At 43.0% G+C, this 27,962-nt stretch overlaps 1 protein-coding gene across 2 annotated transcripts in view; it reads left to right on the top strand.

Moving 5' to 3' along the window:
• The first annotated feature begins 1,709 nt into the window (after window positions 1-1,709).
• LRRK2 (leucine rich repeat kinase 2) overlaps window positions 1,710-27,962 on the top strand; it is a 97,902-nt gene continuing 71,649 nt past the window's right edge. The window contains exons 1-8 of one of the 2 annotated variants that reach the window (XM_039354498.1): window positions 1,711-2,219; window positions 2,357-2,442; window positions 5,428-5,537; window positions 10,170-10,258; window positions 14,191-14,325; window positions 17,127-17,261; window positions 19,178-19,309; window positions 21,543-21,662. In XM_039354498.1, the coding sequence (XP_039210432.1) occupies window positions 2,054-2,219; window positions 2,357-2,442; window positions 5,428-5,537; window positions 10,170-10,258; window positions 14,191-14,325; window positions 17,127-17,261; window positions 19,178-19,309; window positions 21,543-21,662 (973 nt within the window). In that variant the 5' untranslated portion in view covers window positions 1,711-2,053. Of the gene's footprint in view, window positions 2,220-2,356; window positions 2,443-5,427; window positions 5,538-10,169; window positions 10,259-14,190; window positions 14,326-17,126; window positions 17,262-19,177; window positions 19,310-21,542; window positions 21,663-27,962 lie in introns of both variants that reach the window. The other variant, XM_039354499.1, reaches the window with a different exon arrangement.

Below are 27,962 nucleotides of genomic sequence, written 5' to 3'. Positions count from 1 at the left end.
GTGGCCAAAGTTGTGGAAACCTTTTGGGAAAAGTGTGTTTTTGAGGTTGGATGGCTAATAACACCACTTCTTTTTTTTTGGAGTAATAGTACCATAAAATGATATATCAGTGGAAAGATAATTTAATCAAGAATGTAAGGCAACAAAGTGTGTTCAATTATCTGTACTGTATTCTGTGAAACGTTATAGCAGTGGTTCTCAGGACCCCATTTGGGGTCGAACGACCATTTCACGGGGGTCGCCAAACAACGCAGTCTGCCATTTCCCCCCCCCCCTTTTCCTTAGCTGTGCTACTCCCTTTTATTCTATTGGTTTTTGAAAGCCAATAGAATAGACTGTCTTGAATAGAGTCTAATTCTATTGGCTTTCAAAAGCCAATAGGAATTGTCCAGGCTGCCTCTGCCCTGCTGAGCCCGCCAAAAGTCCCAGTCTGCAAACGGTGCTGCACCAGTTGAATAGTCCTCGACTTACGACCGGCTGAGTAGTCCTCGACTTATGACCGGTTGGGGGGGGTGTCGCGGCATTAAAAAGGTTGAGAACCACTGCGTTGTAGCCAAATAACCAGAGAAAGGAAGCACAACTTGCTTAGGCTGATGAGCTGGAGTGGGAAGTTGTGTGAATGCAACATGCCACTGGAGCACCCAGCAAGCCAAGACTCACTGTGTGTGTGTGTGGAATTGAGGAACACAAGGAGTTGTATTCACGCACCCGTCGCTCTCTCTCTCTCTCTCTCTCTCTCCCCCCTCCCTCCCTCCCTGTCGTGATTTGGGGAGAAAGCGAGGGGGGGCTCTTTTGCGCCCCGTCATAAACTCCCGGAGGAAAAGCGGGCACTGAACGGGACCAGGGGCGCCGAGCGAATGCAACGCCCGGGCCGGGAGGCTGAAATCCTTTCCGGCAAACTTTCGCTCCCAGAAACTCGGGAGCTTTGAGCTGTCCGACTGAGCCTGCATTTTCTAACGGTCCCAGCTGTTTCTCGGGGGCGGAAACTTTTGTGGCGAAAGGAAAGGAAAGGAAAGGAAAGGGGAGAGGGGAGGAAAGGGAAGGGAAGAGAAGAGAAGAGAAAAGGAAGGAAGGAGAAAGAGAAAGAAAAGGAAAGAGGAAGAGAGAAGGAAGGAAGGAAGGAAAAGAGAGGAAAAGAAAGAGAGAAAGAAATGAAAGAGAGAAAGGAAGAGAAAGAAAGGCAAGAAGGAAGGAAGGAAGGAAGGAAGAAAGAAAGAAAGAAAGAAAGAAAGAAAGAAAGAAAGAAAGAAAGAAAGAAAGAAAGCAGCTGTTTGAAAACGCCGGAACAGCAAATGTTTTAAAGAGCTTAAGAAGAAAGAGCGGGAGGGAGGGAGGGAGGGAGGGAGGAAGGAAGGAATGAAGGAAGGAAGGAGAGAGAAAGGAAGGAAGGGAGGAAAAGAGAGGAAAAGAGAGAGAGAGAAAGAAAGAAATGAAAAAGAGAGAGAAAGGGAGAGAAAGAAAGGCAAGAAGGAAGGAAGGGAGAGGGAAAGAAAGAAAGAGAGAGAGAGAGAAAGGAAGGAAAGGAAAAAAGAAAGAAAGGAAGGAAGGAAAGAAAGAAAGAGAGAGAGAGAAAGAAGGAAGAGAGAGAAAGAAAGAAAGAGAGAGAGAGAGAGAAAGGAAGGAAAGGAAAGAAAAGGAAAAAAGAAAGAAAGGAAGGAAGGAAAGAAAGAAAGAAAGAAAGAAAGAAAGAAAGAAAGAAAGAAAGAAAGAAAGAAAGAAAGAAAGAAAGAAAGAAAGACTGCCTAGATAATCCTCCCTCCCTCGGTCAGCCTTCGCCCCCGGCTCGCTTTCGCTCGGGATAGGGAAGCGGCGCCGTCCAGCGGCCCAGCGGCTTCCCCTCCTTCTTCCTCCTCCTCCTCCTCCTCCTCCTCCCTGCCGGGGAGGGACCGGCGGCGCCATCTAGGGCGTCCTCCTCGGCTCGCCTCCCCCGACCGGGCCGGGGCGCCAGGCGAGCGGGACAGAGGAGCGAGCGGGGCGGCCGAGCGAGCGCGGGAGGAACTTCTCGGCGCTCCGTCGGGCGGGGAGGAGCCGCTTCTCCGCCCGGCCCGCGGCCATGGCCAGCGCCGCGCCGGTCTCGCCGGCCGAGGCGGACGAGGAGCGGCGGGAAGCGGCGCTGCGGAAGCTGCTGGTCCGGCTGCGGAGCCTGCAGGCGGGGAAGCAGCTGGAGAGCCTGGTGCAGACGCTGCAGGACCTGCTGGCCTTCGCCGCCCTGCCCGGCGGTAAAGCGGCGGCTGCTCCCCCCTCCCCCGCACGAGAAGCTCCCGGGGTCGTCCTGAGGGGATGGGGGGGGTCCTGCGGGGCTCCGGGCGGAGGGTCCCTTCACGGCCGTCCCGCTTCTTTCTCTCCCTCTCCGCAGGAGCCAGGCTCTTCGCCGACGGGAGCGCCTACGTGCCTCTGCTGCTGGTGCTGGTCTCCTACCTGAGAGTGGGGCGCGTGCAACAGGTAAGCCGGCTTCCCTCCTCCTCCCTCCTCCTTCTCATACCCCTGCTTCTCCTTCTGTCTCCTTTCTGCTCCTCCTGCTGCTTCTGAAGGTGCTGTCTGCCTTCTCCTTCTCTTCTTTCTCCTTCTTCTGAAGCTACTGTTCCTCCTCCTCCTTCTCTTTCTCCTCCTCTTCTATCTCCTTCTCCTTCTGCCTTCTCCTCCCCCTCCTCCCCCCTCCTCATAGGAATGCTTCTCCTTCTGTCTACTTTCTCCTTCTTCTGCTTCTGAAGATGCTGTCTGCCTTCTCCTTCTCTTCTTTCTCCTTCTTCTGAAGCGACTGTTCGTCCTCCTCCTCCTCCTCTGTCTCCTTCTCCTTCTGACTGCTTTCTCCTCCTTCTCCTCCTCCTTCTCCTTCTGAAGGTACTGTCTCCCCCCTCCTCCTCCTCCTTCTCCTCCTCCTCCTCCTTCTCCTCCTCCTCTGTCTCCTTCTCCTTCTGACTGCCTTCTCCTCCTTCTCCTCCCCCTTCTCCTTCTGAAGGTACTGTCTCCCTCCTCCTCCTCCTCCTCCTCCTCCTCTGTCTCCTTCTCCTTCTGACTGCCTTCTCCTCCTTCTCCCCCTTCTCCTCCTCATAGGTATACTTCTCCTTCTGTCTACTTTCTCCTCCTTCGCCTTCTGAAGGTACTGTCTATCTTCTCCGTCTCTTCTTTCTCCTTCTTCTGAAGCTACTATTCTCCTCCTCCTCCTCCTCCATCTCCTCCTCCATCTCCTGTCTGCCTTCTTTTCCTTCTTCTGAAGGTACTGTCTATCTTCTCCTTCTCTTTCTGTCTACCTTCTCCTCTTCTTTCTCCTTCTTCTGAAACTACTGTCTATCTTCTTTCTCCTCCTCCTCCTCCTCCTCCTCCTTGTAGGTCTCTTTCTCCTTCTGTCTGCCTCCTCCTCCTCCTCTTCCTGAAGGTACTGTCTCCCTCCTCCTCTTCCTCCCTCCTCTTCCTTCTCGTCCTCGTATGTCTCCTTCTCCTTTTGTCTGCCTTCTCCTCCTCCTCCTCCTCCTTCTGAAGGTACTGTCTGCTGCCTCCTCCTCCTCTTCCTCCTCCTCCTCCTCATACATCTCTTTCTCCTTCTGTCTGCCTCCTCCTCCTGTCTGTGTTTGCAAGATCGACATCCCAACATTCCCTCTCAAGCATTGTCAGCTTCCTTCTTCTCCAACAACCACCTTATGAGGTAGGGTGGGCTGTCAGGGGATCGTCCACAGTCACCCACTCATCTCCCACCCACGGGGGACCCTGGACCACAAAAGGTGGTTCTCAAACTTGGCAACCTGAAGACAGATGGACTTGAACTACCAGAATCCCCAAGCCAGTAGGTTTTAGGAAAGATAAAATCTAAGAGAAGATTAGATTTTCTAAGAGAGATATTTGTTTGATTGTTGGTTGGTTTGTTGGTTGGTTTGTATCCTGCCTCTATTGTTTTACCTGCTAAGGAAGGAAGGAAGGGAGAGAGAGAGAGAGAGAGAGAGAGAGAGAGAGAGAGAGAGAAAGAAAGAAAGAAAGAAAGAAAGAAAGAAAGAAAGAAAGAAAGAGGAAGAAAGAGAAAGGAAGGAAGGAAAGAAAAAAAGTCTAGAGAGAGATGGAATTTTTCAGAATTTAATTTCTATTCTGTCCTGAGCAAAAAAAAAAAAAAACCTTCCTATTTTGAAATAGTTTTGACTGTATGACAGAATTTCTGTTTTTATTTTTTATTTTAAAGAAGTCTGTCTCTGTTCTCTCCTTGTGGTTTTGAAAAGATGCATAAAATAAGAATTTAACAGGTGGCTTTGGGGCTGCTGTTTGATAAGCAGCATGTTACTGTAACAGTGGCCTAACTGTGGGGAAATATTATTTTATGGTTTAATTATCATAAAAAAAATATTATGCAAGTAAGACTAGGTGGCAGATGAAGAGCTCCACTATAAATGTCACTTAAATAAAAATAGTGTTTTTTTACTTAATAGGCTATTTATTAAATTGGACAGGATGTTACAGAAAGCAAAGCCATTTACTTGCATAGGTTTAATTTATTTGGTACTGAAAACAATAAATCACCTGTGCCCAAATAAACTTGCTAGAAGGCATCCACATAGTTTGATATTTATCCGTTTCCACTCCGTCAACTGATTTAAATAATTTCGATTTCAAGAATCTCTTTGCATGCTATACTGCATAATGAACAAGATAGAGCACGCTTCGAGTGGTGTTTTTAATTGAGGGATCAGCTGAAACGTAGAAACAAACGCCAAAATAATGTAGTGCGAGACACACATAAAATGAACAGATTTCAAGACAGCATCCATTTTGTTTTGTCCAGACGTCTGTGGGTGTTGTGCCTGTTGCTGTTTGTCCCTGTAAAAATCACTCCATTGTCAACCACAAACCCACAACCTTTCAGTCAGAAATAAAACTCTTGTTCCCTATTTGTAATTACATTGCTAGGGATTTTGAGGCCTTGTGGACAGCGTAATGCACAGCGAGTCCTCGACTCACAACAATTTGTTTAGTGACGGCTCAAAGTTACAACGGCACCGAAAAAAGAGACTTTGTGATCACATTTCACACTTACGACCATTGCAGCATCCCCAAAATTCAGACGTTTGACAACCGACTCGTATTTATGACGGTTGCAACGTCCCAGGGGCCGTGTGATCGCCTTTTGGGATCCTCTGACAAACCAAGTCAGTGAGGAAGCCAACCGTGTGACTAATTTTGACAACTGCAATGATTCACTGTGCCAAGAAAGATCGTAAAATGGGACAAAACCAATTTAAGAAATGTCTCGTTTAGCGACAGAAATGTTGGGCCCAATTGCCGTACTTTATACTCGGGCATCCTTTTTTGGCTCTGTTCCTGCAATACAAGTAGAGACATGGGCTTATTAAAAATGTACCATTTGGCAAATTTTTTAAGCAGGACCTAAAGGAGATTGGTGTGCTGTACTCTTTAAAAACCAAACATATTTTCTGTTTTTTTTAGGTGGGTTGGACACTTCTCTGCAAACTTATTAAAATATGCCCAGAAACTCTGCATCGTTTAGCAGGTCCTCAAGGAGTGGGGAAGGACTGGGAAGTTCTCGGTGTTCATCAGTAAGTATGCTGTGCACAGTGTGTATTACACATACAGTAGTGGCCAAAATTGTGGAAGCCTTTTGGGAAAAGTATATTTTTGAGGTTTGATGGCTAATAACACCACTTAACATCTGCAGTGATTCAATTAACCACTGTGGCACGAAAGCTCGTAAAATGGGGCGAAATTCACTTAACAAATGTTTCACTTAGCAACAAAAACTTTGGGCTCAATTGTAGTCGTAACAGGAGCTCTCGGAGCAATACGCAAAGGGCTGCCTAGATACATGGACGTTTTGAACTCATCAAACTTGAATATCCTGACTTTGCAAAAAAACCCCTCACCCTCCTCGGAACTGCCTATATACTCAGAAGTTACTTAAAACAGCTCTTAGATCCTTGGTTAGGACTTGAACTGTTAAGTTTTTACCAGTCCCAGACAGTGAATTGAATGGAAGATCAAATCTTAAATAATAATTATTATTATTAAACTGTTAAGTTTTTACCAGTCACAGACTGTGAATCGAATTAAAGATTAAATCTTAAATGATAATAATAATAAGACAAAAAAGTCTGGATAGTGGACATGGCAGTGCCTGGAGACAGCAGAATAGACGAGAAAGAACTGGAGAAGATAACAAAATACAAAGACCTACAAATAGAAATAGAAAGACTGTGGCAAAAGCAAGCAAGGGTAGTACCAATAGTAATAGGCGCCTTGAGTGCAATCCCAAAACAACTGGAGCATCACTTGAACACCATTGGCATTGACAAATTTGCCATTAGTCAATTGCAAAAGGCGGCCTTACTAGGAACTGCTTCCATCCTGCGATGATATCTGTAATACCGTCAAACATCCACATCTGCCTATCCCAGGTCCTTGGTAAGGACTCGATAGGTAGACAAAATGCCAAATTCAGTCTGAACATCTGGCTGACTGTGCGATGAGCCATAATAATAATAATAATAATTGAACTGTTAAGTTTTTACCAGTCTTAGACTGTGATTCGAATTAAAGATTAAATCTTAAATAATAATTATTATTATTATTGAACTGTTAAGTTTTTACCAGTCCCAGATTGTGAATCGAATGGCAGATTAAATCTAAGTAATAATAATAATATTCCTCAAGGCTGAAGAGAGCAGTTTTGATGACAAGTAAGTTTCTCAATGCTGGAAAAAATGTCAGTGTTATTTTGGTCACACAGCTTTAAGAAAATAGAGAAGTGAAAACTTTCAACTTTCAGAAGCTGGAGGGAAAGCTGGAGTCAGCGTCCCTTTCTCTGAATGGCTGTTGGTCTTAAGGAATGATGGCAGTTTGTTGAAATCTTTCTCCCTCTCGCCTACCTGAGATAGGGTGGGGTGAGGGAGAAAGGCAATTAAATCAGTTAGCAAGTGAGACTTAGAATAAATCTGTGTCTCTGCAGAAATGGACTACTGAGCTTATTCCATTTTTAAGTGAGGACTATGTGTCACAAAGTGAGGAGCTCACAGGACTGCAACTTGTGATTTCCTGCCGGCTTCCCACAAACAAGATCGCTGGGGAAGCCAGCAGGAAATTGCAGGTCCCCAGCAAACAAAAAAATGGGTGGCTGTAGAGTGTAATAATAATAATAATAATAGTTAATAGACGAGAAAGAACTGGAGAAGATAACAAAATACAAAGACCTACAAATAGAAATAGAAAGGCTGTGGCAAAAGCAAGCAAGGGTAGTACCAATAGTCATAGGCTCCTTGGGTGCAATCCCAAAACAACTGGAGCACCACTTTAACACCATTGGCATTGACAAATTTGCCATTAGTCAATTGCAAAAGGCGGCCTTACTAGGAACTGCTTCCATCCTGCGACGATATCTGTAATACCATCAAACATCCACATCTGCTATCCCAGGTCCTGGGTAAGGACTCGATAGGTAGACAAAACGCCAAATCCAGTCTGAACATCTGGCTGACTGTGCGATGATCCATAATAATAATAATAAAGTTGGAAGGGACTTTGGAGGTCATCTAGTCCAACCCCTGTAGAGCAGGGGTCTCTAAAAAGAAAAGTATTTATTTCAAATAATTCAAATGGGCACATATACTAATAAAGAAAAGTATTCACTTTATTATGTTGTCTAACATGGTAGAATCTGTGCAAAGTTTCAAAGAGCATCAATCGTGTTGGATTTTAGAATGAAATACACCCAAAGGATCTAATTATTACTTTCATCTATACAAGCAGTCCTCAATTTACAACCACAGTTGAGCCCAAAATTCACGTTGTCCAGCAAAACAGTTGTTAAGGATGTGGTGCCCCATTTTATGACGTTCCTTGCCATAGCTGTTAAGTGAATCATCACAGCTGTTAAGTTACTAACACGGTCCCTAAGTGAATCTGGCTTCCCCAGCAAATTTGCTTGTCAGAAGGTCGCAAAAGGAGATCGCTTAACCGTGGGACTCAGCAACGGTCATAAATAGCAGTCAGTTGCCAAGTGTCTGTATTTTGATCATGTGACTATGGGGATGTGGCAATGGTCGTAAGTGTGGAAAACGGTCATAAGTCTTTTTTTTTCAATACCATTGTAACTTCGACCAGTCACTAAATGAACTACCTATATATGATTCTGGGTGGCTACAAGGAATAGCAACAGAGAAAACATTCACAACAAAAGCAATAAACAACATATACAGATAGTCCTCCCTTGATAACGATCATTGGGACCCCATCACTTAGGGATGGCAATCCTACCAGTCCTTGTTCCATTTTTAAGTGAGGATCACGTGTCACAAAGTGAGGAGCTCACAGGACCGCAACTTGTGATTTCCTGCCAGCTTCCCACAAACAAGGTCACTGGGGAAGCCAGCAGGAAATTGCAGGTCCCCAGCAAACAAACCAATGGGTGGGTGAGTAGAGTGTAGAACAGGGGTCTTCAAACTTGGCCCTTTTATGACTTGTGGACTTCAACTCCCAGAATTCCTCAGCCAGGCAGGGGGGAAGCCGGATTCACTTCACAATCGTGTCACTAACTTAACAACTGCGGGGATTCACTTAAGCAACTGTGGCGAGAAAGGTCGTAAAATGGGGCAAAATTTACTTCACCAATGTCTCGCTTAGCAACAGAAATCTTGAGCTCAGTTGTGTGGTAACTCAAGGACTACCTGTATTCTACTGGTTAGGAGTAGGCAATCTTGTCTCTTGTTTATGACTCGTGGACTTCAACTCTTGAAGTCCATGAGTCATAAAAGAGCCGAGGTTGCCTACCCCAATGGAATGCTTTAATTTTTGTCTTCTCTGAATCTTCCAATAATTATAACAAATGCCTTAATGTTTTGACCCACACACATATACACATATACAACATTCTCCCTGCAGTGTTATCCAGATGGTTATAGACCTATTCTCTGTACGTGAGGTTTTTTTGTTTTTTTTTGCTCTAATTTGCATCACTTTGCACAATCAAATAGGTTGGGCGTATGCTTTGTTTTTTAAATTACTCATCGTGTATCAAGATATCCGGGAATTATTCACAAACCAATTTCAGTTTCACTATTATGAATAGTTTAGCATCATCCCACAGGCTCGGCCTACTGACCAGTTTATTCCTAAACCCAAACAATTTGTGAGGAAGCCAAACACAATTCTTTTGGGACTCTTTTGCTCCTTGTTTTTCTCTACGTAGCACAGTCAGATCAGCCACGTGTTCCTATTTTTTGCATTCTGTTTTTTTTAACCAGCTAGCAATTTTTGACTGGTTGATCACTTAAGTTTACTCAAGAGCCCTGCTGGAGAAACATGATCCCACAGGTTTTTTTTTTTTTTTAAATCCAAGCATTCAATACGGACATAACTAATTTTGCCTGTCAATGCTCTCAAACAAATTCTAATTTTGGGAGGCAGGAGTTCCAGAATCTGCACTTATTTTGCTTCAGCTTGTTCTCCTATTTGCATCATTAGTTTTTCTCTAATTACCGTTTCTGCTACTTGGCCTGTACGTGTAGTCCTCAACTTACAACAGTTTATGTAGTGACCGTTGGAAACAGATAAATATTGCTTAAATATGTCTAGGATAATGTTCACACACACACACACACACACACACACACACACACACACCTAAGCCACAAACAACAAATCACATTATAGTTTAGCACAGGGGTAGTCAACCTTGGCTCTTTTATGACTCGTGGACTTCAATTCCCAGAATTCCTCAGCCAGCTTAGCTGGCTCAGGAATTCTGGGAGTTGAAGTCCACGAGTCATAAAAGAGCCAAGGTTGACTACCCCTGGTTTAGCATGATGTGTAAATCCAATCATGGACTATTAAAAAAAAAGGAATAATCACCGATTGTGGAATAAAAATTTCAATTGCTTACTTGTATACAGGAATATTATGTTTATCTGAATCCACAAGTATGCCTCCTTCTCCTCCTCCTCCTCCTCCTCCTCCTCCTCCTCCTCCTCCTCCTCCTCCTCCTCCTCCGCCTCCTCCTCCTCTTCTTCTTCTTCTTCTTCTTCTTCTTCTTCTTCTTCTTCTTCTTCTTCTTCTTCTTCTTCTTCTTCTTCTTCTTCTTCTTCTCCTTCTCCTTCTCCTTCTCCTTCTCCTCCTCCTCCTTCTTGTGGCTAATATATTTTGGACTGCAATTAAATTTTTCCCCCTTCTTTTTACCTTAGGCAAATTCTTAAGATGCTTAAAACCCACAGTGCTGATGTGGATCTTTCAACTGTGGGCTTGAAAACATTAAACCTGCTTCTTTCTTCAGGTAGATATTTTTCTTAAAATGTTATAGGCACATGATATTGTTAGTGGTCTCAGACCTTCATTATTCTCAGCGTATTTATTGTTCTTTGAATTCTTGCATATGAAATGATGGGGGGGGGGGAAGATTTTTCTTTTTAATTTGTACTTGATTGATTAAATGCTACTCCTATTGACTCTTAGAAACCACATAGATAGAATTTTATTGGGTTCTTGGTGCTCTCTGACTTAATGGCTTTCTTGCAGATATTTCATTACTAAGCCAGGTAACATCATCACCCCGGATTATCTCTTTGTCCCCTACGGATTCCAGTAGAGTACAGTAGAGTAGAATGCAGAATGCAGTATAGAATAGAATAGAATGCACAGAAGAGTAGAACAGAACAGAAGAATAGAATAGAATAGAATAGAATAGAATAGAATAGAATAGAATAGAATAGAATAGAATAGAGTAATGAAGAACAGAGTAGAGTAGAGTAGAACAGAACAGAACAGAACAGAATAGAATAGAATAATGAAGAATAGAATAGAGTAGTGTAGAGTAGAATAGAATAGAATAGAATAGAATGATAGAGTGGAGTAGAGTAGAGTAAAGTAGAGTAGAGTAGAATAGAATAGAATAATGAAGAACAGAATAGAATAGTGTAGAGTAGTGTAGAGTAGAATAGAATAGAATAGAATAGAATAGAATAGAATAGAATGATAGAGTGGAGTGGAGTAGAGTAGAGTAGAGTAGAGTAGAGTAGAATAGAATAGAATAGAATAATGAAGAACAGAATAGAGTACTGTAGAATAGAATAGAATAGAATAGAATAGAATAGAATAGAATAGAATAGAATAGAATAGAATAGAATAGAATATTTTATTTGTCCAAGTGTGATTAGATACACAAGGAATTTGTCTCAGGTGCAGAAGCTCTCAGTGTACATGAAAAGCAACAGAGTAATGATAATCATAATCATAATACTAATAAGAGGGAGCAGTAAAGAAGGTAATAATAATAATGACGACAATGATGATAATGATGATATATCCATACAACATGAGTAAATGTACTTTAGGCTGGATGGTTAGAGAGATTCCGACATATAACCTATGTGTGACTCATTAAAGCAGCTGCATCCTTTTCTAGGTTGATCCCTGGTTGCAAAGTTTTTCCCCCCTAGTGAAGAAATGATGGAGAAGCAAAAGGGCGGAGAGAGTTGGAAACATATTTCTCACGTGACCAAAATTCAGACGCTTGTCCACTGACTCGTATTTATGACGGTCGCAATGTCTCGGGGTCACGTGATCCCCTTTTGCGACCTCCTAAAAAGCAAAGTCAGTGGGGAAGCCAGATTCACTTAACAACTGTGTCCCTAACTTAATAACTGCAGTGATTCACTTAACAACGGTGGCAAGAAAGGTCGTAAAATGGGGCAAAACTCACTGAACAAATGTTTCACTTAGCCACAGGAATGTTGGGGCTCAATTCTGGTCCAAGGCCGAGGGCTTACCTGTATACAGACATACCAAAAACATGTAAAATATTAGTTACACCCTTTAGGTTTCCAGTCATTTTGTTATCAACAATGGTGGTTTAATAACGAAAGCTAAAGAGGAATTTGGTTAAGACACAGAGATGTTTTATTTCCCAAAAATCACATGAGCTCACAGATGGGATGTCCACTGTGTGATTCATGCGTTTCCTGATGCTCTTCTCTTCACCTTTTAATCTTCCTGCGTTTTCCCATTTCCCTTCTGTCATTATCACAGGAAATTAGGGAGTGCATAATACAGTATTTGGCTTGGTACAATAGCCGTAGGAATCCTATACATAGAAATATCCTTACAGTAGTGGCTAAAATTATGGAAACGTTTTAGGAAAAGTGTACAGTAGAAATGCCACCTTTGGTTAAGTTTCCTCCCATTTTTCTTCTAATTTCTTTATAACTGTAGCCTTGTTCACTTCATAATACTATTTTACATTGCTTTCTGGGCGACCTGTCAACTCTTTGCACCATTCCTTTAATTTTATTACGTTTTACAAGCTCATTAAATGAAAGAACACAAAAAAACCCCACCAACTTGATAGAGAGGACATCACACCCTGACAAATGTCCTCCTCTCAGCTTCAATACAGGACATCAATAACTGGATCCTACTGTGATCTGATTGGCTCATGGCCAAAACAAGATGACACCTGATTGGCTCTCTAAACACTCGCACTCATTGGCTACAATCAGATGAAAGAAAGCTACCTGAGATCAACCTAAGCAAGTTGTGCTTCCTTTTTCTGGTTATTTGGCTATAACTTTTCACAGAATACAGTAAGATAATTGAACAAACTTTGTTGCATGACATTCTTGATTAAATTATCTTTCCACTGATATATAATTTTATGGTACTACTCCCCAAAAAAAGTGGTGTTATTAGCCATCAACTCTCAAAAATACACTTTTCCCAAAAGGTTTCCACAATTTTGGCCACTACTGTATTGGCTATTAAATGATGCTGAATTCAACAGTGCAGTTGTTGACTTACAACTACAATGGAGCCCAAAATTGCTGCTGGTAAGCGAGACATTTGTTAAGTGAGTTTTGCTCCATTTTACGACCTTCCTTGACACCGATGTTAAGTGAATCATCGCAGTTGTTAAATTAGTAACCTGGTTGTGAAGTGAGTCTAGCTTCCCCCATTGACTTTGCTTGTCAGAAGGTCTCAAAAGGGGATCACGTGACCCCTGGGACACGGCAACCGTCATAAATATGAACCGGTTGCCAAACGTCTGGATTTTGATCCCGTGATGCTGCAACGGTCGTAAGTGTGAAAAACGGCCATAAGTCGCTTTTTTCAGTGATGTTGTAACTTCGGACGATCACTAAATGAATCTTTGTAAGTGGAGTATTTCTAAATAGAACCTATGGGATTAACGTCATTTACCCATCTTACGTATACGGGCAGTCCTCAATTTACGACCTTTCGTTTAGTGACTGTTCGAAGTTACAACGACACTGAAAAAAGGGACATGAGCATTTGTCACATTTATAGCCTTTGAAGCAGGGGTCTTCAAACTTGGTCCTTTTATGACTTATGGACTTCAACTCCCAGAATTCCTCAGCCAGTGTGCCTGGCTGTGGAATCCTGGGAGTTGAAGTCCACAAGTCATAAAAGGGCCAAGTTTGAAGACCTTTGTGATAGATGATATAGATAGATGATAGATAGATAGAAGATGATAGAGATAAATTGACTAGATAGAGATATAGAGAGATAGAATAGATAGATGGATGAGGGAGAAATCTTGGCCCTTTTATGACTTGTGGACTTCAGCTCCCAGAATTCCTCAGCCAGTCTGCCTGGCTGAGGAATTCTGGGAGCGGCCTTCAAACGTGGCCCTTTTATGACTCATGGACTTCAACTCCCAGAATTCCTGAGCCAGCCTGGCTCAGCTTGGAAACCTCTCCTTTTCCCCTCAGCATGGCTGGATGAGGAATTCTGGGAGTTGAAGTCCACAAGTCATAAAAGGGCCAAGTTTGAAGACCTCTGCTTTGAAGCACCCCCAGGGTCACGTGATCAAAAATTCGGCAACTCGCCAACTAACTCATAGTTACGATTTGAGTCATGCGATCACCTCTGGCGAGCTTTTGATAAGCAAAGTCAATGGGGAAGCCCGATTCACTTTACAACCATATTATTAACTGCAGTGGTTCACTTAACAACTGCGGCAAGAGAAGTCGTAAGACGGAGCCGAACTCACTTAGTAACCGTCTCGCTTAGCAATGAAAATTGTGGCCGCAAATCAACGACTACCTGTACATTTCTGCGAGTAACACCTTTTCCTTTGGGGAGATTTATTTTTGAGCAGAAATAGATGGAATTGTTTTGACGGAAGCAAAACGAAAAGAACATTTGTGAGCAAATGATCGGCAGAGTTTTTCTTGCATTTTTTTGTTTTAGATGAAATCACACTTCTTCTCTTAGAAGAAGGGACCGACATATTTTTATTGGTATTTGATGCCATGGATTCCTTTCCCGATAATGAAAAGATCCAGAGATATGGATGTAAAGCTTTGCACATGCTTTTAGAAAAAGGTAAGCAATATCGTGGTCTGCATAAATTTTCGCCGTTTTGCTGGAGCTGGAAGGGACTTTGGAGGTCATCTAGTGCAACCCCCTTGCTCAAGCAGGAGATCCCGTACCCTTTCAGACAAGTGGCTGTTCAGTCTCTTCTTGAAAACACTCCAGTAATGCAGTGCCCACAACTTCTGAAGGTAAGCAGGTAAGGTTCTACATTTAGGCAAGAAAAACCAAATGTACAGGTATAGTATAGGGGGTACCTTGCTCAATAGTAGAAACTGTGAGAGGGATCTCGGAGTCCTAGTGGACAATCATTTAAATATGAGCCAGCAGTGTGCTGCAGCTGCCAAAAAAGCCAACACAGTGCTGGGCTGCATTAACAGAGGGATAGAATCAAGATCACGTGAAGTATTAATACCACTTTACAATGCCTTGGTAAGGCCACACTTGGAATACGGCATCCAGTTTTGGTCACCACGATGTAAAAAAGATGTTGAGACTCTAGAAAGAGTACAGAGAAGAGCAACAAAGATGATTAGAGGACTGGAGGCTAAAACATATAAGGAACGGTTGCTAGAATTGGGTATGTCTAGTTTAACGAAGAGAAGGACAAGGGGGGACATGATAGCAGTCTTCCAATATCTCAGGGGCTGCCACAAAGAAGAGGGAATAAAGCTATTTTCCAAAGCGCCTGAAAGCAGGACAAGAAGCAATGGGTGGAAACTCATCAAGGAGAGAAGCAACCTAGAACTAAGGAGAAACTTCCTGACAGTGAGAACAATTAACCAGTGGAACAACCTGCCTCCAAAAGCGGTGAATGCTCCAACCCTGGAAGTTATTAAGAAGAGACTGGACAGCTATTTGTCTGAAATGGTATAGAGTTTCCTTCCTGAGCAGGGGGTTGGACTAGATGATCTCCAAGGTCCCTTCCAACTTTTTTATAATAATAATAATAATAATAATAATAATAATAATAATAGGAACTGCTTCCATCCTGCGACGATACCTGTAATACCATCAAACATCCACATCTGCCTATCCCAGGTCCTGGGTAAGGACTCGATAGGTAGACAAAATGCCAAATCCAGTCTGAACATCTGGCTGACTGTGCGATGATCCACAATAATAATAATAATAATAATAATAATAATAATAATAATAATAATATAAGCAGTTCCACTGGTTAATCAATCAATCAGAATAGAGCTGGAAGGGATCTTGGAGGTCTTCTAGTCCAGCCGGCTTGCTCAAGCAGGAGATCCTATACCATTTCAGATAGAGGGCTGTCCAGTCTCTTCTTCAAAACCTTCAGTGATGGAGCATCCACAACTTCTGGAGGCAAGCTGTTCCACTGATTAACTGGTCTCACTGTTAGGAAGTTTCTTCTTAATTCCAGGTTGCTTCTTTTCTTGATTAGCTTCCATCCATCGTTTCTTGTTTCACCTTCTGGTGCTTTGGAGAATAAGTTGACCCTCCCCCCCTCTTCTTTGTGGCAGCCCCTCAAATGCTGGAAGACTGCTATCATGTCACCCCTAGTCCTTCCTTTCTCTAGACTGGCCATTCCCGAATCCTGCAACTGTTCTTCATAATGTTTTTGTCTCCAGGCCTTTGATTGTCTTAGTTGCTTTTTTTCTGCGCTTTTTCCAAAGTCTCAACATCTTTTTTGTAACGTGGCGACCCAGACTAGATGCAGTATTCCAGGTGTGGTCTTACTAAGGATTTATAAAGCGGTACTAATACTTCATGTGATTATATTCTTTTTGATTTAAAGAATATAATAGATTAGGATGATTGCTATAAGAAAAGGTACTTCTGTCTTTCAATGAGGAAGGAAAAATGTTAAACTTGCTGGGAATAAACACTGCAATATTTAAGGAGTGTGGTCTATTCAAGACACCTTGCCGGCTTAGAATTTGAATCATTATGGCATAATTGCAGCGTTTCTGCAGTAGTTATTAAGCTCTTTGGTGGTTAACCTCTTCCAAACCTCCCTTTAGTGCAGCTCTGCCCTAGCTGAGTGTTGGTTTTTTAAAAAAAATAAAACAGTGATTGAGAAATAACAAAGTGAAGCAACTTCTCTTCAATCTCACAGTTTCACAGAGGATGTATACTTGTCAACAAGTATTGAATTAGGCTAGGGGTGGGGAACCTTGGCTCTTTTATGACTTGTGGACTTCAACTCCCAGAATTCCTGAGCCAGCATGGGGAACTATGGCCCCCTTTATGACTTGTGGACTTCAACTTCCAGAATGCCTGAGCCAACATGCACGCTGGCTGAGGAATTTTGGGAGTTGAAGTCCACAAGTCATAAAAGGGCCAAGTTTGAAGACCCCTCCCAAAATTCCTCAGCCAGGTACACTGGCTGAGGAATTCTGGGAGTTGAAGTCCATGAGTCATAAAAGGGCCAAGCTTGAAGACCCCTCCCAGAATGCCTGAGCCAATGTGCACGCTGGCTGAGGAATTCCGGGAGTTGAAGTCCACAAGTCATAAAAGGGCCAAGTTTGAAGACCCCTCTGAGAATTCCTCAGCCAGGTACACTGGCTGAGGAATTCTGGGAGTTGAAGTCCACAAGTCATAAAAGGGCCAAGTTTGAAGACCCCTGTCTTAAATCTAACAAACAAAATGGAGGCTGGCTGAGGAATTCTGGGAGTTGAAGTCCACAAGTCATAAAAGGGCCACATTTGAAGACCCCTGATGTAGATGATAGACAGGTGACTCTGACCTTTGCTCCTTTTGCCTTCTGAGAATTGAAATTTGTTAAAGACATTATCAAAGCCAAGTCTTGACTTCCTTTATGCCGTTGTCTTGTAATTCAGTTCCTGAGGAGCAGCTGATTGAATTTGTGGAAGCGAACGATCACATGATTATACTAAGAGTGTTTAAACAATTCCCAGAGAAGGAGAATATCATCTGTTTGGCACTTCAGTCCTTGTATCTGTTGGCTGGACCACGTAAGTAGGATTATCTTATCAGAAGATACTGCTGGGGAAATAAATACGTTGGTCAGTAATCATTTATTTATTTATTTATTTATTTATGAGACTTATATACCGCTTTTAACTGCTGCGCCACCTCGGCTCATCCTTGTGCTGGCATTATAACTTGGCCACCAATGCATTTACTAAAGAGATTCCTTTCCTGTAGTACAAACTACGAAATGTGTTTGCAATTCCAAAATGATTGGCAAGAGTGCCACTAACACAAACAACTATGTGTTTTCGTGTGTGTGGATTTTATTTATTTATGTGTGCACATATGCTCCGTATAGCTTAGATTCCCATTTCATGTGAAACTATGGTCTGATTTACAGTGGTTAGTGAAATAAAAAGCATCTATGTACTAATTCACTTAGAACTCTCCTTTCCAGCAATCGACACCCAGAGAATAGAATAGAATAGAACAGAACAGAACAGAACAGAATATAATAGAAAATATGGAATGAAATAGAATGGAATGGAATGGAGAACAGAATAAGAATAGAATAGAATAATAATAGAATATAGAATAAAATAGAACAAGAATAGAACAAGAATAGAACAGAACAAGAACAGAATAGAATAGAATAGAATAGAATAGAATAGAATAGAATAGAATAGAATAGAATAGAATAGAATAGAATAGAATAGAATAGAATAGAATAGAAATATGGAATGGAATGGAATAGAATAGAATAGAATAGTAGATGGAATAGAATGGAAGAATAGAATGGAATAGAATAGAGAATAGAATAGAATAGAGTAGAATAGAATAGAATAGAATAGAATAGAATAGAATAGAATAGAATAGAATAGAATAGAATAGAATAGAATAGAATAGAATAGAGCAGAGCTGGAAGGGACCTTGGAGGTCTTCTAATCCAGCCCCCTGCTCAAGCAGGACAGCCTATACCATTTCCTACAAGTGACCTTCCAGTCTGTTCTTAAAAACCGCTGTTAGACCACCCATGATTTCTGAAGGCAAGTTGTTCCACTGGTTAAGTGTTCTCACTGTTAGGAAGTTTCTCCTTAATTCCAGGTTGCTTCTCTCCTTGATTAGTTTCCGTCCGTTGTTTTTTGTCCTGCCTTCAGGTGTTTTGGAGAATAGGCTGACCCCCCCCCTCTTCTTTGTGGCAGCCTCTGAAATATTAGAAAACTGCTATCATGTCACCCCCTAAGCCAGACATGTCAAACTTGTGAAGTCGCGCAACTTTCCGATGACGCGTTCGGCCTGTGGGCCACCAGTTTGACATCCCTGCCCTAAGTCCTTCTCTTCATTAAACTAGACACACCCAATTCCTGCAACCGTTCTTCATATATTTTAGCTTCCAGCCCTCTAATCATCTTTGTTGCTCTTTTCTGCACTCTTTCCAGAGTCTCAACATCTTTTTTATAGTGTGGTGACCAAACCTGGTTGCAATTTTCCAAGTTTGGTTTTACCAAGGCATTATAAAGTAGTATTAACACTTTACATCAGAGGTGTCAAACTGCCGGCCCGCGGGCTGGACGCGTCATCCGGAAGCCGCGCCCACCCCATTGCCGGCAATGGCAAAACCGTCCCGATACGTTGCGCGACGTCACGTGACGTCGCGAGTTTGACATGTCTGCTTTACATTATCTTGATTCCATCCCTCTCTTAATGTAGCCTAGAACTGTATTGGCTTTTTTGGCAGCTGCCGCACACTGCTGGCTCATATTTAAGTGATTGTATCATTCGGTTCACGATTTCTAATAGCTTATTTTATTTAATTAATGCTCATTTTATCGGCCTGCGGTGAAAGGCAGCATCATTTGCAAATATTTCAAGAATTATTCATGATAATTTTAAAAAATGTCAGCATGCACAAATGGGATGTTTTTCTTACTCAAGATCGTTTTTATGCTGCTTTTAGTTAGCAATGCGGAAGTTCTCATGTCTGGAAATGTGCGGTGTTACAATATCGTAGTGGAGGTTATGAAAGCGTTCCCTGCATGTGAGCCAATTCAGGAAGTTAGCTGCTGTCTGCTGCACAAACTTACTCTCGGTGAGTCCTAATGAAATAAAATTATCTGTCTGTGGATTGATAGGAACATTATTACAGGAGAGAAATGAATAATGCAAAAGGAATTATGGGGGAACTCTGTACACTTAATAAAGCTTCTTTCTGAAATATTATTGAACTATCTGTCCGTCCATCTCTCTCTCTCTCTCTCTCTCTCTCTCTTTCTCTCTCCATCCATCTTTATCTCTCCATCCATCTACTATCCATGCATCCATCTCTCTCTATATCAGTGGTTCTCAACCTTTTTAATGCCGCGACCCCCAACCGGTCGTAAGTCAAGGACTACTCAACTGGATGTAAGTCAAGGACTACTCAACTAGTGCAGCACCGTTTGCAGAATGGGACTTTTGGCGGGCTCAGCAGGGCAGAGATAGCCTGGACAATTCCTATTGGCTTTTGAAAGCCAATAGAATTAGACTCTATTCAAGAGAGTCTATTCTATTGGCTTTCAAAAGCCAATAGAATAAAAGGGAGTAGCACAGCTAAGGAAAAGGGGGAAAAAATGGCGGACTGCGTTGTTTGGCGACCCCCGTGAAATGGTCGTTCGACCCCAAATGGGGTCCCGACCCACAGGTTGAGAACCACAGCTCTATATATATACATCCATCCCTCTGTCTGTCTGTCTATCTATCTATCTATCTATCTATCTATCTATCTATCTATCTATCTATCTATCTACATATCTCTCTCTCCATCCATCTTTATTTATCTATCCATCTACTATCCATGCATCCATCTCTCTATATATATGTACATCCATCTATCTATCTATCTATCTATCTATCTATCTATCTATCTATCTATCTATCTATCTATCTATCTATATCTGCCTATCTCAGATTTCAATATATTGGCATCCTGAATTGATTTAATGTTCCATGAATGAAGCTGAAATTAGAAAAAAAATCTTCATGAATTTTCAAATCACATACACTATGACAACTTCCTGCGATTCTAGCGCTTCTTCAGATAGATTATTCGTAACAGAAAATATGATAAAGGTGATGAAAACATTATTTTCAGGATTTCAGATTTGATTTGTTTTAAAGCTGCCCACCTATATGCTGTTTCTGGAGAAAGTATACAGTATTTGATTCCGATGTCCTTATTTCTATGAAAAAACAAACCACGGAAGGAAAAAATGGGGCATGAAATTGCATCCACTCAAAACTCCTAAAAAAAAATCCCTTATGTTTGCAAAAAATCATGCTAGGTTTTAGTATGGGGCAAACAACCTCTGTCCACATTCAGTTCTCCAGCATCCAACAGTATTCCAATATCTCAGGGGCTGCCATAAAGAAGAGGGAATCAAGCTATTTTCCAAAGCACTTGAAGGCAGGACAAGAAGCAACGGGTGGAAACTAATCAAGGAGAGAAGCAACCTAGAACTAAGGAGAAACTTCCTGACAGTGAGAACAATTAATCAGTGGAACAGCCTGCCTCCAGAAGCAGTAAATGCTCCAACACTGGAAGTTTTTAAGAAGAGACTGGACAGCCATTTGTCCGAAATGGTGTAGGGTTTCCTGCCTGAGCAGGGGGTTGGACTAGATGACCTCCAAGGTCCCTTCCAACTTTATTATTATTATTATTATTATTATTATTATTATCATTCATCGCACAGTCAGCCAGATGTTCAGCCTGGATTTGGCATTTTGTCTACCTATCGAGTCCTTACCCAGGACCTGGGATAGGCAGATGTGGATGTTTGATGGTATTACAGATATCGTCGCAGGATGGAAGCAGTTCCTAATATTATTATTATTATTATTATTATTATTATTATTATTATTATTATTATTATTATTATTATTATTATTATCATCTCAGGCTTAGCACATAGAGCATTGCAGAATTCCTTAAGGGAGAGAAGGAAATTTTGACGGTTCTGAAGAGGTCTGATTCAAGGTGGTTTGGATTTTTTTTAAAAATGATTCCCTCTTCTGAGGACTGAACATGAGTAAAAAAATTACGGCATGTTCCTCTCTGCAGGAAAGTCACCTTGCTTGGTGTATACTCCTATACTCCTACTTGATTGGGTGCTATTCTTTATTCTTGCAAATCATGTCCCCTCCTTCCTTGCCCAAACACTCTTTGAGAATAGTTTTGAGCTGGGAAAAAACTCCTTGTCATGAGTCTTTCTCAACTCCAGGTCAGGTAATCTTCTGTTTTAAATGTAGATTCAAGTTGCTTTTTTTTTTTTTTTAAATCTCCACAGAAAACTTTTTCAATATCCTCGTATTGAATTGTGTACACGAAGTGATTCTGAAGGCTGTAGAAACGTACCCTGGAAATGAGAAGCTACAGGCAGCTGGCATTAGTTGTCTGGCTCTCCTCAGTAAGTAATTAAATGAAAGAAAATGAAGTTCCCCAGGTGAATTTGCCCTCAGACTGTTTTTTTTTTTTTTTTAATGTGAAACCCACAAATGGATGTAAACATCCTTTGTTAAAAGGGAAACTGTTAAACTTCCTCTTTCTACAAGCCACCAAATATTGGTTTGTAACTTTTTCGGTTCCCGTTAGGCTGGGAAATCTTTGATTTGTATTTTCAACCCATGTAGCTGACATATATATATATATACACCCATTTTACGACCGTTCTCGCCACAGTTGTTAAGTGAATCACTGCAGTTAAGTTAGTAACACGGTTGTTAAGTCCACCTGGTTTCCCCCTTGACCTTGCTGTCAGAAGCAAAAGGGGATCACGTGACCCCGGGCCACTGCAAACCGTCACAAGTACGTGTCATTTGCCAAGCATCCGAATTTTGATCACGTGACCAAGGGCAGGGGTAGGCAACCTTGGCTCTCTTATGACTCGTGGACTTCAACTCCCAGAATTCCTGAGCCAGCCTGGCTCAGCTTGGAAACCTCTCCCTTTCCCCTCAGCGTGGCTGGCTCTGGAATTCTGGGAGTTGAAGTCCACACAATATTTAATATTTGTTTGTTATTTATATGTAGGGGTATGGGTCTATACCAGGGGTAGGCAACCTTGGTTCTTGTCAGAATCCAATTATATTTCATCTTTAATTATCAAACATAGAAACTCCCAATTCTGCCTTCTCTGGATTCTGCCATAAGAGGGAGAAAAGGGGGAGAGCAAAGGGGCTTTATGGCCCTCACTTCCTTCAGCACACTTCAAAGGACTGAATGTGTGTTTATTGTGGCCTCTAAGCGTTAACATATCAAAGAAGAGTAATTGCCTTTCATGTAGTTATCTGAAGTCTCCATCCAGACGGAAGAAGAAAGGGGATGGAATTGTGATACTTGAAACTATCACTGGAAGGGGGTTGATTGGGTGGGACTACTGGGGAACCCCTTAAAACCTTGAATGGGAGAGCTTGAACCCCAAGTCCTGTCTAGCATGCCTGCAACCATTTTCTCTTAATAAAGGATTCCTGTTGGAAGAGCTATTCCAAGAGTTCTGTCTTCTTAAGATGCAAAGTGGGGTGGGTCCTTACATTAGACAGGACTTGCAAAATTAATCCACCTGGAAGGTAGACCCTTGCCGGGGGATTTTGCAAAAAATTTACCATGTCAGACAACGAAGCAAGAGAGGGAGAAAACTCCCTGGAAAGAGAGCCGCTGACCCAGTTGGAACCTTGCCAGATGTTGGGATCCGAGAGGCCAGATTTCTCAGAAGAAGAAGTGGTGGAGACACAGGACCACAAGCCTCGCTGGTCGATGGGCGTTGGAAAGAAAAGCGAGTGGGGAAAGGAATCAAGAAAAGTGACCCTGAGACGGGGGACCAAGCAACCAGAATGGAAGCAGGAGATGGAGAAATCCCTGCACGCAAGTGAAGAGGGAGGAAGCTGTATGCCGTACTCAGACTGGATCCTAGAGAGAGCTATTGACCTGATGAAGAGAACTCTCAGCTCCCTAGGAGAGGAGATTCCTGAGCCCTACGCCCGCCCCAGTTCCTGGAGCCACAAAGGGAGAGACACCGAGGGGGACGTGGAACCTGCAACCCCAGGGACATTTACTGATCCAGGAGCTCCCACCCCCTACCGGACCACAGATGGAAATCTGGACGGAAGACACTACCACCCACAATGGAGGCACCGATCCATTCCAAGACGTCCACCGTTGGAGGTGAAATTCAAAGGGGAGCCAACACGCTTGGGGTTTTTCCTAACCCAAGTCCTCAGCTACATGGAGGAATATGGGCAGGACATCCCCAGCGACAAAGCCCGCATCCGGATCGTGCAATCTGCCCTGGATGGACCAGCTGCAGATTGGGTGGTGAACCTGCATGACTCCAATGCCCCAGAACTCAGTAACTTCAACCGTTTCATGTCCTCGTTGAGAAGACGATTTGAAGACCCCCTGGCTGATCGCAAAGCCCGTGAAAGAATAACAACGATGAGGCAGGGCAAACGCCCAGTGGCTGAGTATACACAAGAATTCCGAGCCATTGCCAGCAAACTGAATTGGCCAGAAGACATCCTCCTTGGCCGTTTCAAAGACGGACTAAACTATGATCTATATGATGCTTGCCTGCCCCGAGGAGACCCACATCGACTTGAGGAATGGTACGTCTTGGCAGAGGAAGCAGAGATCGACATATTGAAGAGGCATCGCCGAGGAAAACAATGGAGCCGCCCCCCGCCTGAGCTGACACACCAACCGGTGAAATCATCGGATACAGCCAAGAAGCAGATGGGGTGTTTCAAGTGCGGAAGAGAAGGGCATCGAGCTGTAGAATGCCGCTCAAAGGCCCCCCAGCACAACCCAGACAGATCCCCAATCAACAAACCCAGAGGGTATTCAGCTAAGCCAAAAGAAACAGCCATGAAAATGATGGAAATTGCAGAAAACCCCACCTCTGCTCACCAAGGGGAAAGAACTCCAGCCTACACCACAGGGACGGTGGATGCCTCAGATGACAGCTCGGAAGGCGAACCCCTGGTAAGTGGACGCATCACACCCATCTTCAAAACAGTGACTATATTAATCCCCCCCATGCCCGAAGCTGTGAAGGTGAAAGCCTTAATAGACTCTGGCTGCACCCGCTGCCTCATTAGCCCAACACTAGTGGGGAATCTGGGCATCCCATCCAGGAGACTGGAACAACCAATCTCATTTGGCCAGCTAGATGGATCCATAGCAGGGGGGGTGCCAGCTACCCTAGCCACTTGCCAATACACCTCTCCCTGGGCAACCATGAAGAGGACTTAACGTTTGTGGTGACCCCAGGTATGGAATGCCCAATGATTCTAGGGATGGAATGGTTGAAAAAATGGAACCCCTGGGTAAATTGGAGGACGACAGAAATCAAATTCCCGAAGGGGGACCCTATGGACTTAAAACCCCAAGAGAGGCTACCAGAATCAAGAATAGAAAAAGCATCCATAGGAGAGGAAAAAAGATTAACAGAAATACCAGAGGAATATAGGGACCTTGCTGAAGTCTTCAGTGAGGAGAGGGCGAATGAGCTTCCCCCCCACCGACCCACAGACTGTACCATTGAATTCAAGCCTGGGGCAAAACTCCCGAAACCCAGATTATACTCCATGAGCCCAAAGGAGAAGGAGGAAATGGAAAGATTTATAAAAAAAAACCTGGAGAGAGGTTTCATTGAACCAGCTAAGCCTAAAGTGGCTGCCCCGGTCCTTTTTAGAGAGAAGAAGGATGGCTCTTTACGTTTATGCGTGGATTATAGGGCCCTGAACACAATCAGTGAAAGCAACCTATACCCGCTGCCCCTCATGAAAGACATGCTGTCACACCTATCGAAAGGGAAAATTTTTTCTAAACTAGACTTAAGGGAAGCTTACTATCGCGTGAGAATCAAGGAAGGGGACGAATGGAAGACTGCATTTAACTGCCCCATGGGGTGCTATCAATTCAAAGTCTTGCCATTTGGATTACAAGGGGGCCCTGCAGTCTTTATGCAATTAATCAATGACGTTCTAAGGGAGCACCTGTTTAAGGGGGTCCTTGTTTACTTGGACGACATTCTTATCTTTACCGAAACAAAAGAAGAACACGTCAAACTTGTCAGAGCGGTTTTAAAGAAGCTGCGAGCCGCTCACCTATATGCCAAACTCTCAAAATGCGAATTCCACCAGGAAAGGATAGACTACCTAGGCTATCGCATATCCCCACAGGGCATTGAAATGGACCCAGAGAAGGTCAGAGCAGTATTAGAATGGGCACCACCCCGCACAAGAAAGCAACTACAAAGTTTCCTGGGCTTTGCAAATTTTTACCGCCAATTCATCCCCTCATTTGCACAGATAGCCTTGCCCCTCACTAACTTACTAAAAACGAAGGGAACATCCTCAGTAAAACCTAGCCAGCCACTAACATGGACAATGGAGTGCCAAGCAGCGTTTGAGAGACTAAAGAGACTTTTTTCTGCCGAACCAGTACTAAGGCACCCAGATATGGACAAGCCCTTCATAATACAGGCAGATGCAAGTGATGTGGCAGTGGGGGCTGTGCTATTACAAGAAAATGATGATGCAGTATTGCAACCCTGTGCATATACATCTAAGAAACTCACGGAAACAGAACAGCGCTGGCCCGTATGGGAGAAGGAGGCTTATGGGATACGTTGGGCATTACTCACGTGGCGACAGTTCCTGGAAGGCAACAAAATCCCCTTCCAGGTGTGGACTGATCACAAAAATTTAGAAGCCCTGAAAACTTCCAGGAAACTCAATCCCAAACAAGCCCGCTGGTCCCAGCATTTTCACCAATTCCAATTTAAGCTCAAACATTTACCAGGAAGAAAGAACTTCCTGGCAGATGCACTATCTCGCATGCCCCAATATAACAGCGCACGAACCACAGACTCTAGACCAATAATGGCAGAATCACAACTGGCAGCGCCAGTAACCACAAGAACCCAAGCCAAAATAAAACCACAACTGGACAGCCAAACTGGGATTGAATTCAGAAAAAGTTTGGAAACAGATGATTGGTTCCAGAAAAACAAACATGTGTGCACAATGAGAGACGGATTGCCTTGGGTAGGGGAAAAGTTATATATACCAACAACTCAAAGACTAACTTTCATGCAACTTTGCCATGACACAAAATCAGCAGGGCATTTTGGATTTGTAAAAACTTTACACTTAATTAAACGGCAATTTTGGTGGCCATCAATAAAAAAGGACATAGAAAGTTATGTTGCCAGCTGCCCAACCTGTGCATCAGCAAAGAGGTTGCAAGGGAAATCGCCAGGGCTGTTACAACCAGTGGCAAGTCCCTCAGCCCCCTGGAGGGAAATAGCCATGGATTTTATAGTGGAATTGCCTGAAAGCAATGGGAATACTGTTATCTGGACAGTCACGGACCTATTTTCCAAACAGGTGCACTTTATCCCTTGCCAAAAAATTCCCACTGCAAAGGCCTTAGCAAAACTTTTCATCCAGCACATTTACAGATTGCACGGGGCACCCCAACGCATCATCTCTGATAGGGGAGTGCAATTTACGTCTGCATTTTGGAAGGAATTTTTATCCCTCTTAGGGACCACTCAGGGATTGACATCTAGCCACCACCCTCAAGGAGATGGACAAGCGGAACGGTGCCAGTCGGTACTTGAGCAATATTTGAGATGTTTTTTAAATTTCCAACAGAGTGATTGGACGGACTTACTTCCTTTTGCAGAAGTTGCCTACAATAATGCAGTCCACTCCAGCACAGGCTACACTCCTTTTCAAATAGCCAACGGCCAAAGTTTCAACCCTATGCCAGAGTTAACCCCAAAAGAACCAACGATCCCTTCACTGAAAGAATGGATGGAAAACCTACAAAACACCTGGCCAATAGTCAGAAAATCACTAGATGAAGCTAGGCGGGCATACAAAGCACAAGCCGATAAAAAAAGGGTTGAGCCTACACCATTCATTATAGGAGAAATGGTGTACTTATCTACAAAATACCTAAAGTCCCTACAGCCCTGTAAAAAACTTGGACCAAAATATATAGGACCTTTTCCAATTAAAAGAATCATAAATCCAGTAACAGTAGAATTAGAATTACCCAAAAACCTCAGGCAAATACACCCAATTTTTCATTGCAGCTTGCTGAAAAGAGAGCATCAGTCACCTCTACGGCCAAAAATCCCCCCCCCACCACCTCCAATCATGGTGGAGGGGGAACAACACTTCGAAATAAAAGAGATCCTTGACTCTAGGAGATATCATGGAACAACTCAGTACCTAGTTGCCTGGAAACACCTCCCTGCCTCACAAAATGAGTGGGTCCATAAACGTCACGTCAGAGCTCCGAAGCTATTGAAGAAGTTTCACACAGAGTATCCTAACAAGCCTAACTAAATTCTTTACTTGTGTTTTCTTTCAGGTGGATCTCTCTTATTGTTAAGAGGGGCCGGATGTCAGAATCCAATTATATTTCATCTTTAATTATCAAACATAGAAACTCCCAATTCTGCCTTCTCTGGATTCTGCCATAAGAGGGAGAAAAGGGGGAGAGCAAAGGGGCTTTATGGCCCTCACATCCTTCAGCACACTTCAAAGGACTGAATGTGTGTTTATTGTGGCCTCTAAGCTTTAACCTATCAAAGAAGAGTAAGTGCCTTTCATGTAGTTATCTGAAGTCTCCATCCAGACGGAAGAAGAAAGGGGATGGAATTGTGATACTTGAAACTATCACTGGAAGGGGGGTT

This window comes from Crotalus tigris, unplaced genomic scaffold (genome assembly GCF_016545835.1).
Source record: "Crotalus tigris isolate CLP2741 ecotype Arizona unplaced genomic scaffold, ASM1654583v1 scf7180000018553.2237530, whole genome shotgun sequence".
Lineage (NCBI taxonomy): Eukaryota > Metazoa > Chordata > Lepidosauria > Squamata > Viperidae > Crotalus > Crotalus tigris.
This window is presented reverse-complemented; position numbering and strand designations above follow the sequence as displayed.